This window comes from Abrus precatorius, unplaced genomic scaffold, assembly GCF_003935025.1.
Source record: "Abrus precatorius isolate BTA unplaced genomic scaffold, Abrus_2018 Scaffold2, whole genome shotgun sequence".
NCBI classification, from domain to species: domain Eukaryota; kingdom Viridiplantae; phylum Streptophyta; class Magnoliopsida; order Fabales; family Fabaceae; genus Abrus; species Abrus precatorius.
In genome coordinates, this window is record NW_020874362.1 from 34,261,107 (window position 1) to 34,277,142 (window position 16,036).

Sequence of the window (16,036 nt, forward strand, 5' to 3'; positions counted from 1 at the left end):
TAAGACATTGCTTTGGTGAATTGGGAGCAAAACTGTTTTATTCGTTATAGTTGTATTGAGTTACTTCGCATTTTGACAAGATAAGCTATTAGCTAAGAGCAAAATCTTCATATGGGGTCACTCAACAAAGAGCACCCAATATGATTATTACAGACTCTTAATTATTTTGTTGAAGGTGGTGAGTCTCCACTGAGAAAGGAAGAGAAGAACGCAAGTGAGTTGCTTGGTTTAAAACATGGAACTGCATGACCAGCTCCTCGAAATGTTGCAAATGTTAGCCCCTGATATTCTTCAACCCAACCGCTAACCTGTTCCATCGATAACATATCATTAAACTTTTAATAATAAAAGGTTTTATATGTATGTAAGGGTTAGGAAATTTAGAGGACTAAATCCCAAGAGGAAAATAAAATAAAAAAACTTATGGCAAATTTTATTCATTTTAGTAATAATTAACTACCCAAGTCATGAATTAATAAGTAATTACTCATTAACCACCCTTTAAATATGTTTAACCAAATAATTTGCATTGTTCCTACACGGAATATATATATATATCACAAAAATAATAAAATCCAGAAACTTATCGGTACTTTTGTCTTTGATCAATAAAGTCTTATTAATAGCTTTGTACACTATAGTTTATACGGAGACGAGAACCAGATTTTTCAGCAAAAGGATTCAAATTTGCCTTAAATTTTCATGACCCCTTACCTCATTTTCATGGTACCAAGGTCTCCATGGCTTTGTAACAGGCAAAGCTAGAGAACTTAAGCTGTACCTTGTGGAAAGCACTGGTACTCTACCATCTGTGTCTCCACTGAAATATTATGAAAAAAAAAAGCAATTAGAACGCAGGGCTTATCCATGAAGGTTGATAATCAATAGTGTTTTACCTGTAAACCCAAATTCTAAGTCCTGCTGAAATAAGCTTCTTGTAAATTGGGATAACAGATGGTTTTGAATCTGCCCAATTGTTGAATATCTTGTTGCTACATTAAATAATTAAAAAAAGGTTATTTAGCAAAAGATAGTAAATATAATAATACAGAAAATTAAAGCAGTAAGAAAAACAAACAATATATATAACTATCTATGATATTTATTTAATTTTTATTTGGATAACTGTGCATTGCCATGAGAAAGTGAAGCAGGGAGGGTTAATGTTACTTGCAAATACTCCAATTCTTGAGATTGTAACCATCGCTGGCATGGAGGGCCTTCTGAACATCTGGTCTATTATAAAAGGCTTTAGCATAGTCATCCAGGCATGGGTCATACCCACCCATTATCCTAGGCATCTAGTAAATAAAATTAAATAGTGAAGTGTCAGAACAGTTATATACACAATGCCTGCAGTAAATGAATTTGCCATCAAGTTTTGTTTCAATCATTTCAAAACCAATTGAATTCTATGATAGCACTTTGGAGATGTTTATAAAAGTTTCTACAGAACAATTTTGAATATACTTATCTTATCATATAAGTTCTAAGTACTTGTGAACTTCTTTTAATTTATTTTAATAATTTTTCGGAATAAATTTATATGACAAGTTCGTATTAAATTAGCATTTACTTAAGCTATTTACTTAAACACACCCTTGCTTAAGACATGTATGAGAACAAGTTTTGTTGAAACTAGTAATTTTTCCAATTTAAAAAATAGTGTTTAATAAATTTTTCTTGACGCACCATTTTAGATGAACGCTTATTCATTGAAGTTTGCATGGGTTGACCATTTGAACGTGCTGTACTGGCAAAGCAAACAGAGGTGTAGAGGCTGTAGATATCAATTTCATTGTACTGTTTAAGTACTTCATCCACAGCTTGACTACAATCTTCATTGCGCCATGGATCACTGCTGTTAAAGTCACAACTTGTTTTGATTATTTGGTGAGTCTCATCAGATATCACAGCATGGCTCCAAGCATAATCAACCAGACCAATCCAATCTTCAGCATCAGATGTTTCAGGGTTACCAAGCTGCAGAAGAATTTTTAAAAAATTGGATAATATTTTGTCTTTCAATTTATGTCATTTGCAATCTCCTAACTTTATAGTGTGCCAAATGAGGAGTGTTCAATCTATAAACTACACCCAAATGAAACTTTAAACAAAAGTGTGTGACAAGTAAAGAATTTGCTTTATAAATATCTCACACATTGATAGTGGAACATGATGTGGGCAAGTGATTATTTTCAAATCCTATTGTGGAGCTAAAATATAGAAATGCTAGACTACATAAGATATATTCTTAGTAAAGAAAGATTCTTTGTGCCGTGATTTGTATTTAGCCCTTGATTGTGATTTTAAATTATGTAGGACCATACCAAAATACCCTTGAGATCAATATAAAGGGAGGGGTCATTGTTCCTATCATGAATGAGTTCAGCCAGCTCTGGCACATACTTTCCTGAAAATAAATAGTTGCATTAATGATTAATTTCGAGGAATTGACTAAAGATGACTTGTGCAAAAGGCATTTTCAATTTCAATACCTGCATAGCTCTCCCCTGCTATGTAAAATGTCCTTGTTCTATATGATGGAAACTTGAGGAGCCAATTTTGTAGAAAAGTGTAAGCATCATTAGCTGTCACAGATAATAGAAAGAGAACATAGAATTTGTCAGAGGTCTACTTTCCATAAGCTTCTAACAACTGAAAATGCAACCCACGTTAGAGAAAAAGGCATAGTTGTGGCTACTCATTATGCAGCGGCAACATATAGATTAAGTAATGACCTGTGAAGTCATCTCCTAATTGTTCATAATCACTGGTTACATTTGAATAGGAAAAGCCAACTCCAACAGGAGATTCCAGGAATAACATGTTGGCTTCTGAAACATCACAGACACCAAGATTTTTAATTACCACCAATTAATATTTTTTTGTGGGGACAAATAATGGAGCACTAGTTGTGGTTCACCATTAGAATTTTATATATTATGGCATAAAAAGAAGTGATCTTGTGCCAGAAAGTATGTGTATAAATAGTTGTGGTCACTGTACCTCTGTTCCATGAGAAGTTATTAAATTTGAGGCCTTGGCCATCAGTGTCCACTAAAAAAGGACCAATCTCCTGTGTTGCTCCATATCCCACAGAAGAGCACCCAGGACCTATAACATAAAATCATGTTGTCACCTTAGCAGAGAACATATATCATATGCAACAAACAACAAATGAAATGAACAGAAATACTAAAAGCAAATGAAATCCTAGAGGTTATTAAAATTGTTGATAAGTACATGGCTTTCTCTTTAAGCATAGGAATGACTCAAGTGAAACGTCAACAGCCACCCTAATAAAAGATATGACATATAGTTTATAGTATGATCCTATGACATTTTATCATAAACCTATTACCATGCACACTAGTCACTAAAATTTTGTTTCGTCAATTATCTCCCAAGTCCAAATATGTTTATTACATATGTTGTTTGACAGAAAAATAGACATTAATTAGCATCTGCTTTTACCTCCATTAAGCCAAAGCACCAATGGTTTCTCTTCTGGCTTGGTGATAGCCTCATAGAACCAGTAAAAGAGTGCTCTTCCATTGGTTTCATTGACTGTGACATAGCCAGCATAGTGCTGGAAATCTACATGAGGTTGGCCAGGCAAATTAGTCACAAGATCAACATTATGACCAGTGCTCAGTTTCCTCTCACCCCTCCTATGTTGCCTATGTCTAGAAGAAACAACAGGGTTATAATATAGAAAAAGTAAAAGAACCAAGGTGTATAAACTAGTTAGCTTTAATACAATGTTATCCATATTATGGAAGCTCACAATCACAACAAGAGAATGGGAGATTTTCCACTTTTGATTGAGATATGGTCTGAAAGACAGAGAGTTACATGGCTATTTATATTGACTGATGAGGGAGGGATACTTGGTTCCACTATGCCCCATGATGGGTAGAAATTTGGAAAAGTTGATAGGATGAGAGCTTCCTACCTGGCAACATCTTTATCTCTCTTCTCCTTTTTGCCTCTTGTTGGCTTAAGAAGATGCCATATGACGTCTGTCATGGATTTTAGGCAGCTTCTAGATCATATTCATGCATGGAACAAGAGTGAGTGGAACAACCAATTCTGATAATATGGGTGGTTGAACATGAATGTCTTGTATTCACATGAATAAATGTATAGGATGATTTAAGAAACACTATACTTCCTTGAGTTTCATTGATATTATAATGAATTTTTTTTTGTTAGTCAGTGTCTTATGCGTATTAGTTATGATTCAGGTTAAAAAATTATTCAATAATAATTTTTTTATTGAAAATTATATTAAAATAAGTTAAAAATTATAAAAATGAGTCTTTTTGTATTTTTTTAATAGAATAGTTTTAATTTTGATTCTTTAATCTTTAAATATGCTTCAGATATTAATTAATATTCTTTGTTATAATTTATACCTTAGATTGTTTTCCGGTTAAAATAAAATTAAGAGAAAAGTCAAATTTATAAATGGATGCGTGTTAGTCTTTAAAGTTTAGAAACGTATAACAGAACATTTTTGAATTTTTAAAATGTATATTGTAGTCTTTCCATCAAATTTTCAATCGAGTATTAATATAAAATGTCACTTTTTCTAGGTATAAAGCATAGAAGGAAAACAATATTGTACGTATATTAAATGATATGATTGATTGTAGAAAATATGATATGATTGTTTATTCTTCTCTATCCAAATGGATTCGATACGTATGTTATATATTGGAAAATTAATAGGGTTCACTTTTTTATTTAGTATAAAAATAGTACAAGCAACAAGAGTATAATACCTGTAGTTTGAGCAAAAGAAAATTAATGACGAATGGATGCTTTTATTATAACATATGTCGAGCTTTTCATTTTAATGGAAACATATCAAAAGATTTGAAGAAAAAAGTGGCAACAAGGCTTATAAGAGAATAAAGTGCAAAAAGGATCTAAGAGAAAATTTGAAACTCATACCTCATTAATTAGATTATAGTTTTAGTATATGATAACATAATCCATCTTTCTTTGTTAGTGCAATCAATTCCATCAAATGGTTTCCAAAATTCATTTGCTTTTTTTAATTGGAAAATGATTCCATGATGTAAGAATAGCATATGTATTTTAGAATAGACAAACCAGGTCGACACGACCGAAGGAGAATCTATTGCTTATTGGTTGGAATTTTGACCTTAACTTGTGCTGGTCATTGTACAACAATTGTAAATAGAAACTTTAAAAAATTCTACAACAATTACAATTACAATAACAATAATAATAAAACTTAATTTTTATAGAAAATTTATATATATATATATATATATATATATATATATATATATAAATACTAATAACACACTTTATTTTAACACATTTTGTCAAGATATGAAATTGTACCGTGATTCAGCATACATATTCAATCATCTAAAAATATTATTTAACTTGACAAGTTTATTAAGAAACTAACTCATAAGATAGTAAAATTTTTAAATAATTAATATGATAAATTTATCTAAAATTTTGGTAAATTTTTTTTATATTTTTTTTATCTTAAAATATAACATATTATAATCAATTTATTACTCAGTCTAAATTAATTGAATTCTAAAATATAATAATATCAAAACTAAAATATCTATTACATGGCTAAACTGAAAAGCTAACTTCTTAATAACAATAAAAAATTTAAAACATAATTAAAGAAAAAGAAATAAAATCACTAAAATATAAATTAATGAAGGTCTAACAATAAAGGTCTTATTTAGATAGACCGGTGTTTCTAATAATCACATGCGATTTGGCTATTTTAAAATCTATAAATAATAAATAAATAAAGAGTAAATCACATAGACTCAATTATGATTTAATAATTACAATGAACAAAAAAGAGAAATAAATACTCAAAACATATCATTTTAAAAAAAATAATTTTAATTATTAATTCAAAAGTTTAATCATAATCAAAAATTTATAAATTTACATCGTTAAATAAAATAGTTATTTCAATCACCAATATTATGATAAATTATACATATAAAAAAATTTAAAAAAAAATTCTTAAAATATTGTTGAAACAAATGTCAATATAATGTTATCACGAGTAGCTTACAAGATACTAAAGTCTAAAATAATTCTACTTTGTTGATAACTTTCTTTTTTCAATGCATACATCTTATAATTAAATGTCATTAAATAAAATTAAAATAATAACTTCTTTCATACCTTTTTAAATAAATTTATCATGTAACTACACAAAATATATATTGCAATAAACTTTCGTAGGATCAAAAAGTAAATTTAAATTTGTTTTTCCTAGTAAATAAAATTCTAGTCAATAACACATGATAAATAATTATAATAATTATTATAAAATATGTTACTATGATAATTATCTATTCACAAATAATGAAAAACTAAATAACTCACTTCTCAAAACTATACTAGAACACTTCTCAAAACTACACTAGAACTATGAGAAAAATATAAGTCTACAAATTTAAATATTAATAATATTTTAACAAGTATTCTAAATTATTTTTAATAATGAAATCTTTATATTTATATTTAGAGCCCTAAAATATACATTATAAGAACTTGTTCAGAATTAACATAATTGAGTTGTGACTTGTGAGCATATTATAAGAACTTAAATAAAAAAAAATTATGCAATAAATGGCATCCTTTCCTTCATAGAGCAGTACCTCTCACTCTAAAATTTTATCCAAAATTTTTTATATAAAAAAAATGAGTCACAAATATTTTTTTTTAAATCTCAAAAGAATAAATAAAAATACAAAAGTATATTACCATAATAAAAAAGGGAGAACAATGCTTAAGTCAAACAAAATATATATGAGGTGTTGTGAAAAAGGAAGAGTGGGTGGGGTGGGAAATACTCTCTTTTTTTTTATTATTTCTACAAGGGTAGTTCACAATTTTAATTATTGACTAAAATAATTGGTTTAAATAAATTTTTGTCTTTAACTCAAATTTATAAATTAGTTTATACATGTAAAAAAAAGTATAAACAAGTCTCTATATGTATATTTATTATAAATTTAATCTTTGTTATTATTTTAAGAGTTTTTATTTTCATAATTAAATGAAAATTTTAAAACTTAGATGTTTAGTATTATTTGTCATTTTATACTAATTTTTTACAAGTGTTAAATTTAATTTTTATACTTGATAATTATTTTTATTTTAGTCTAACATTTTTTTGTTTAATCTCTTTTAAAAAAACACTTTACATTTTTTGTAATATAAACAAACAACGAGGACTAATTTAATAAAAGAAAATAATGTAAGAAAAAAAAGATATATAATAATAATTAAACTGAAAATTTGTATTAAATATAAAGATTATTTTTTTTCTGTAAAAAACGTGTAATTGTTAGTTTCACCCTTTTTTTTGGTACATAGATTTTGATTCTTTTGATAAATTCTCAGTGGTAAGGTTGTTGCTTGAATATGTACCAAAAAGCTTTTTTATTCATTCATTTACACAGCAGAAGTCAATGAGGAAATTGCTCACATGAGAGCACTCGCAATATTTAATATCAAAGTGTAGTTAAAGCGGCAATATGGCTTAGAATTAACCTTTCATCCTTTCCATATCCCTAATACAACTCACACGTTTCTTGAAAAAACAATTAGAAGAAAACAACAACCACAGGGTCGCAGAGAGAGTGGGAATAAGTTTTTTCCTTGTTCATAAATCATGATAAATTCAAATATAATAATTTTATTAACTCTAATTTTCAGAAGTAGATTAAATTAAATTTCTCAATTTAACGTTAGAACCTATTTAATTTGAATATTGAATCACTCGTAAGTGTTCAATCCTACTAATTTTATGCAAAAGTCAAATTTTAAACATAAAGAAAGTGTGTGAAAGATATGTATGTTAAGATACTTTATATCAGCTAACAATAAAATCAAAATATTCTTTATAAAATTTGAATAAATGTATTTCTTTAAATTTACTTTTGAAAGTGAATTTGACTTAATTTTTTAATATCAATTTTTAAAGCCATTATAAGTTTAAATATCTAAAAGCAAAATATCTTTTTAGAAAAAATATTTATTATTTTTTATATAATAAATATTTTTCAACAAAAAATTATAGTTTTAATTACTTAAAATTAAATTTAAATGCTGACATTAATATTAAAAACAATCTTAAAATATTTAGAAAATAAATGACTTTCTCAATTTGAAAATTTATCATAGCTTATATAAATCTTAAATTCTAAGATCTAATTGAAAAATATAAACTATTTGTGTTTCGTACCTCGATCATGGTTGGTACTTTGTAGTTCTAGTTATTCCACATGAAGAAATATAAATTAAGCGTGAGTTGAATTTCCACCTTCAAAATCCATTTCCTCTATTTGGTTCATGATACTATATATCTATCCTAGGAAAGTGAAGAACATCAACTCTATCCATTACAGCCAAAAAGATCCCTGTTCATTTTAATGAAAAAGTAATGTTGCGAAGTTTTTATTCTATGTCAATCTGTGAAGAGTCTTATTGAAAAGACTAAACAAGGTCACAGTGCATGCAATATATATTATATATATCTTTCTATATATTGACCAATGACCATATTCTTGCTGATTTATGATCATATCACGGAGGGAAAATGTATTACGGTATATATATTCCAAAATAGTCGTTTCCTTCTAATATATATATAACAAAAAGCTAACAGTCGCGCTTTCAAGAATCTCATCATCACAAAGTAGAAAGGTAGGGTTTTTGTGGCGAACCTTGTGCGTTATGACTCTTGAACTTGGGGGAAACCTAAGTGCTGAGAGGAATGGAAGAAATAATATCAAGTTGGTTGTTGAAGAATGACTTGGATTCCAACTTTATTAAGTTGAATAATAGGATGCATATCATCTTTTATATATTCTTTTTGTAATTAATTTCTTTCTTTTGCCCTTGTAATTGGCTTTTTTAATTTAAAGTATAGTTCTTCAATTCCATTGTCAGAAAATAACAACTAAAAAGACAGATGTGAAAGCAAAGCTAGTTTGGTAAGTTTATCTGATCTGAGACATTTAGAACAATCCTACGTGACGGTATTGATTCTTACATCCATCCTCTGGTAAGTGGGCAAGTTATGAGTATGACTTTTAGGTAATGAAATGAGTTATATCAACATTAGCCAAACCTACCATAAAAGGGCAACAAGGCATTTCCCACACATAACATCAACTTAAGCATTTATTGGCCAATAGGTATCCACCTATTATTCCAACACTAAATTCATTTTTTAATGTTATTTTATATTTTGATCGATTCAGCACCACTAAGAAGGACTATGACCATTGCATAAAAATGCAATATGTCTTAAGCTCAATGGGCTTATTTAATATTTTGAGAAAAATGCACCATCACCATATATATCAATTATCCACCTCTTTTCATAGAATAATGTCTGGCCATTTAACTTGATCCAAAAGGCGACACGTATTCACAGGCTAACTAGACAATAAGCATGACTGTTCCTTTGTCAAGAGTCAGAGTGCATCCATTTACTTTAATGGTAGGCTTCGCCTTCTTTGTCCTCTTCATAATTTTGCAAATGGTTTCACTATTTTATCTATCAACTCGTTTAGCAAGTTAATGATCAATGCATTCTAGTGAGATAGGATTGAGATTAATTCTACACAAGAAGTGGAGTCAAATCAATCAAAATTTATTTAATTACTTTGTTAACGGCCAAGCAATAGGGTACATGTGGGGGAAGAAGGACTGGGAATCAACATGAACGATTCAAAGAACGACAGAGAGTGTTAAGTGTGAGAGATACTGAATACTATACAAAGTTAAGCAAAATTTTAAATGACAATAATCAATATACAAAAGAAACGTCAATGACATATTTGTTAATATCTTGTTTATTATTATTTAAAATTTATTGAAGCTTACGAAATATTCGTAATTCACTCGTGAACTTGGTAACGTTCTTCCTCGATTAGGTTCCAGCCCAGCATTTTCCATATAAAACAATAAATTTTAAATTCACTCGTGAACTTCTTTCACAGTCTCGTGTAATTGTCGTTTAACTATTCAATAAGAAACTTTAATTCTGAAAAAAAAAGAACACTTAATTGATATTTTATGTAAAACACACGTGTCTTTTATGATAAAGAACTTTATTTGAGTCAAAAATGGTGTATTAGGGACTCTTTTAATGAGATTTTTTTTTATAATGGCCAGAGTTTAACCTGGAATCTTATTTAAGGACACTAACAAATATTATTCATTAATAATTGAATGTTAAATTAATCAGTGTTAATATAAATTTTTTAAACAAAAATTAAACTGTCAGATGGTTTTAAACTAATAATATGACATGTTATATCAATAAATAATTTGATTAGTAAAACTATTAATATATAGTATTAATACATAAAATATTAACATATTAATACTCTGTTAGTATAAATTTTCAAAATTTAAGCTAATAATTTATTTTATTTTAATAAATTTTATAATCAAATTTGTAACATAAATTATTATTAAAAAGATATCAATTAAGAGTTTAATTAAGTTATTCCAAACTCACGCCACCTACTGAATAGGGTGTTAGCTGAGTCAGTTCTTTCTTTTACTTATTTCATTCTTACTCGTGGTCATTAAAAAAAACACATTATGCTCTAATTAATTAGGAATGATTTTCCCAAAGCAAGGCATGACTCATCCTAAGAAAAAAGTAACATATGATATGTGCAGTAGGGAGATATAAAATCAATAGCTGTTTTGCCCTTTTAAAATCCTACATTAATATGTCTCTTACAGTGGTTGTTGTCTTAAACATGAAAAGACACATTTTGCATATGTTGATGTGGAACAAACTGTTCTTGAGGATTGCATTGACCAGACGATGCAAGATTAGATAACCCTCTATTGAGCGCGAGGGTTATCTAAATAATAATGTATTTTTCATTTATAAAAAATTTTGACTTTTAAAATAAAATTTAAACTTTTTTCTGTTTTTTAATTTAAAATTTGAATTTATTTTCATCTTTTGACTTTTCATTCACCTTACTAAATAGACGGTAAAAGAATGGTAGAGAAAAGATTTAAAAAATGTTATTATAAGTAACGTGATAAAAAATGAAAATTTATAAAATAAAAGTCATAGAAAATATGAGAAACTCATAATTAGTATCCTATACATGTAATTGATTACACGTGAGAATAGAAGTTGCAATCAGAGGAAATCATTGTGAGACTTACTTTTTATCAACTCTAAAGTCAACAAAGAATAGTAATGCTATTTGTACAATTTTGTGGTCACAATTGTGTTGCATCTGTGAATTAGCTGTGCTATCAAATCGCTCTGTTTTCAAGAAGAACAAACTTATGAAAGTCAGAAGAAGCCATAACGTGAATATGAACAGTTATATAGCGTGGCTCAAATAATTGCACAATAAAAAATTATTAAACAAAAATAGATACAAGAATCTACAGTAATTGGTAATATACATTGTATCATGTCCAATAAGAACGTGAGAATGGATAAAATTAATCTTAATTATATATTTTTTCAAAGTTTAATCATAATTTATATTATTTTAATAATTTGTGTTAAATTTTACTAAAATTACACACAAATATTAATTTAAAACTTTACATCATAATTTATGTAATAAGAGCTTTTAATCTAAAAGTACCATTAAAATTAATTTTTCATCTTTTTGATAAATCTACTTTATGATTACAATCCTAGATTACTATTAATATTATGACTCGCATTATTGAACAATTATTTATTTATTTATTTATTGCTTTTCTCTTTGTTGTCATTCTACCTACGACATATATTGATTTTAATGTTACTTGGATTTTTTCTAAAATAACTTTTTTATCAAGAAAAAATAAACACTGATAGAAAGTATAAAAAGCACTTGAACAAATGTACAAAAGCTAATTCTAGAGTATCTATCAAGTTCAAACATCATGTTGTAAACGTTTAGATGGCCAAACATGCAATCTGAAACGAAGTTCTAGATTTGCTATCCTTTTATTAGAATGACATACATCCCTGTTGACAATGATCCTTTACGAAGTACCAAGTTCTAAATTGCATCAAGTAATATATTTTTTTTTTCATGGGCATATGTTTCTGAAGATCCATATTGACCAGACAAAGTGAACCATGTTTCAAATGTGCATGTCCCTTTTTCTCGCCGTATCGAAGTGCATTAATAGATGGTCCTTGCAAGACAGTAGTATTGGAAGAACCATTGCTTGACCAAGTAATAAATAACATTTCCTCCAAATATTATAGGAAAAATAACATGAGAATAGAATTGAGTTTGTAGATTAATCTATAATAATTTGGACAATCTTTTCTTTTATAGCTAATTTTTGGACTTGGCTCCAATTTGTTCTTAATTTTAGTAAGGTAACAGAGCGAATTTAAAACATTATGATGAATCATTTGTATGTGTCTAATGATCCCCAACTAGGTATCTATCTTTCTTATAATACTTGACAATTTTCAACTAGATGTTATTTGGTTGAGTTATACATGATGTTATTCTTATAATATTGTTCCTTGCAAAGAACAAAATTAGTCCAAAACCCAACCTGAATCTTATCTAAGACATTCATAACCTTCTCTAAATAATAATAATATTCTGAGTTGCACCCTTTTACTACCTCACATCATTACCCGTAGATCTAATGGATGGACCTAATTAGTCAATGTTTTGAGAATCTGGATAAGCATCTAATTAAGCAAGTCTGAGGAGCACTTTGATTTGTTATATTTCTCTTTTCTGCCTCCTTTGGTTGTGAAATTAGAGTCTACAGCATGATGTGCAATTCTCTACCTACTACTGCCTTATAACTATCTTCTTTTTTACTCCTTCATGATTTGCTCTCTTTTTTCTTTAATTATTAACTTTTTACCCAACACCTTTTCATCTGCATTAACCGTCTTCACTGCCACTATGAGTAGGAAAAAAAATTTAAAATAGCTAAAATTTGATCTTTTCAATTCAGTCGTGCAAAATGGCCACTGATAGGAACGCAGATATCTAGTTAAAAAGAAATTTATTAATGATGTTTTGGCACAAATTTCCATCAATCAACGAGTCATATCATCTTGGTCCATAATTTTCTTTGACGGTACTTTATTATTAAAAAAATTATTAACCTTAACCCTTAGAGCTTAGGATTAACAAATAATAATAATAATATTTTAATAAAAAAAGAATTATTTATTATATTTTATAATTTTAATACAATTTATATATATATATATATATATATATATATATCGTAAAAAAATTTATTTGGAGACACTTAATCTCAACATTAAAGATTAAAGTTAACAAAATCTTTTAAAAAAATTGACTGTAATCAGAACAAGCAAGCAAAGAGTGAATTTGGAGGACAAAAAAATATGAGTAATGCTCTCAAGACATTCTCTTGACACATTTTTTTTGTAACACATTTTCTTGTTACTCTTAAATTAATGTTTATCTTACACTCCACTGTTTTACGTTGAATATCTAAAGCAGTTTAGACTAAAGGGATATAATTTAGGTCGATTAGTTATTTGTTGACTCAATCCACCTCCATGTGGATTGCCTACAAAGCAAAGGTAATTAATTTATTCTCATGAAATAAAATAGTTACACTTCATCTATCTTTCCTTTTTTGGTCAACAATGATTCAATTCTCAAGTCCAATGAAAAGTCACTCTACACTTACAATTATCATAATTGAGCGATTTCACTATGCTACAATACAAAACATTACATAATGCAATATAATTGCTTAAAGACAGCTAAACAATTCATAAATTCCATCGCCGTTAAATTGTCTTCAAAATCAAATATCTCTTATGCAAAAACAAACATTCTCTTAAATTTCCGCTTATTTTTATCGTTTTTACATTTTTTTTAACATAATCAGCGACACAATACTTTAGATCTAAGGATGACAATAGATAAAGTATCCAATGGGCACCCACAAAATTTACCCACAATAGATAGGGTATTTACTCGCTATACGGGTACGTGTATAGATGTGGGTAAAAATTCATAAATTTTAATGGGGATGGGTGGGTGCGGATATGGGTATCTAAGTACCTACCACGCTCAATACCCGCATATATATATATAGCTTAAACTTTATTCTATAATTATACATTAAATTTTTGTATTATTATATTACTTATGTGAAGTTATATAAGATTAATATAAAAATATATTTAATAATAAAGTAAACCAAAAAATTTATTTTGGTTTATATTTTTAAATAAAAAATTTTATTTACTATTTTATATCATTTAATTAGACTAATACAATTTAATTATTACATAGTTAATATGAGATTGACTTTCTTTTTAAATATTATTTATATATGACACACATAAAATATTTTTTACACAAATATTTTTGTTAATAAAATCATATTAATGTTTAAATCATAAAGTGAATGATAAATAATAAATATATTGTAAATATTTTATAAATTTTACAATTACCTACTATTACCGTAAACTTATTATTTATTAATAATATTTAAATTTTATTTTTTATATTTTAATTTAAAATAATATTTTTCTATACAACATATGTATTACAAGCACAACTATAATCTATTGAATCTAAATAATATTATTCTTACTATTTATTTATGTTCAAAGAAGTTTTTGAAAAGATATAAATATAAAAAATTATTGTTAATTTTTATTTGTTAATTTTTTTAGATAAAAAAGTATAATTTTTAATATACATGTATATTTCTTTATTATAAAATTTTATTGTAACTATTTATCTTTTATTCAAATTCTTTCTTTTAAAATTTATATACATTATAAATATTTAATTCATTAAAATAATTTTTTAAAAATTTGTATTTTTGATAAAATACTTTCGTATAGTATATGAGTTAAAAATACTAGTATTAATATATATATATATATATATATATATATATTATTTTAATTAAATCTATTATTTTTCTTACAATTTCAAATTCAAAAGTTAAAAAAAATATTTTATGTATCCATTTTCTGTTGTTAGTATTGAACTTCTCTACTCTAACTCTATTCTCATTCTCAATGTCTGTTTTATTAAAATCTAACAACTATGAAACGTTATTCATTAGAGTTAGTTGTCAATGCCGTTACAAGATGTCACTAAGTGATCCCACACGAAGAGACAACCATTGTACAGATCTATTTCGTTGTGACTTTGACATTACCAATTGATCAAATCTCACACAAGATAGAGTTATCACTGACAAATAACTTGTGTGTTTAGTTTCGCTTATTGTTTCTATGAATTTTAATTTAGAAAATTATTATATTAACATACATTTAACATTTATGATCTTTGAATATTTATTTTTTTATCTATGTTTGTATCTTGTTCGGTAACTACATATTAAATTTTTGTATTATTGTACTACTTATGTGAAGTTATATAAACATATTTTTCTTTATAAATATTTTTTTCTCAAACAAGTGCGGGTAACGAGTACAAGATAAGTATACATATACCCAGAGAATACGAGTACGGGAATTAATGTTCATACCCACGCGGGTACAGGGTCGGATACGGGTATTTTTTTTTAAACACGGGTATAGAAATAAATATTATAGTACCCTACCCATACCCTACCTATTGTTATCCCTGTTTATATCCTTTTAACTTTAGGATAGACCTATATATTTCAACACTACATTCCTTGTTTTATCTGTTTCTTTCATGGGCCTTAGGCTTATACGCTGAAATGGGCCAAAATACCCAGTAGTTGGATTGTGAGTCAGTATAAAAATGGTGATGCAGTTAAGATTTTAGGCCGAGCTCTATCCAAATCAGGGTATTGAGAAAAAAAAATTCCAAATTCTGGTTTGACTTTTACTCAGAGAAAAAGGGAATTCAAGCTAGACTTTTAATTTATTGATAAAATTGTTGATAACAGATAAGCAGACCATTTTGACACGCTTTCTATTAAAAATATAATAACAGGTATATATAGCTCCAAGGTTATGGGTCACATTGATGTT

General features: G+C 27.3%; 1 protein-coding gene across 1 annotated transcript; it reads right to left on the bottom strand.

Moving 5' to 3' along the window:
- Positions 1-161: 161 nt before the first annotated feature.
- Positions 162-3,775, bottom strand: LOC113858441 (serine carboxypeptidase-like 31). The gene is made up of 10 exons (XM_027491103.1): positions 3,478-3,775; positions 3,010-3,117; positions 2,742-2,837; positions 2,499-2,591; positions 2,331-2,413; positions 1,693-1,983; positions 1,171-1,301; positions 897-992; positions 715-820; positions 162-308 (listed from the first exon to the last, which is right to left on the bottom strand). The coding sequence occupies exons 1-10, from the start codon at positions 3,773-3,775 to the stop codon at positions 162-164; spliced, it is 1,449 nt and encodes a 482-aa protein (XP_027346904.1).
- Between the last annotated feature and the right edge of the window lie 12,261 nt (positions 3,776-16,036).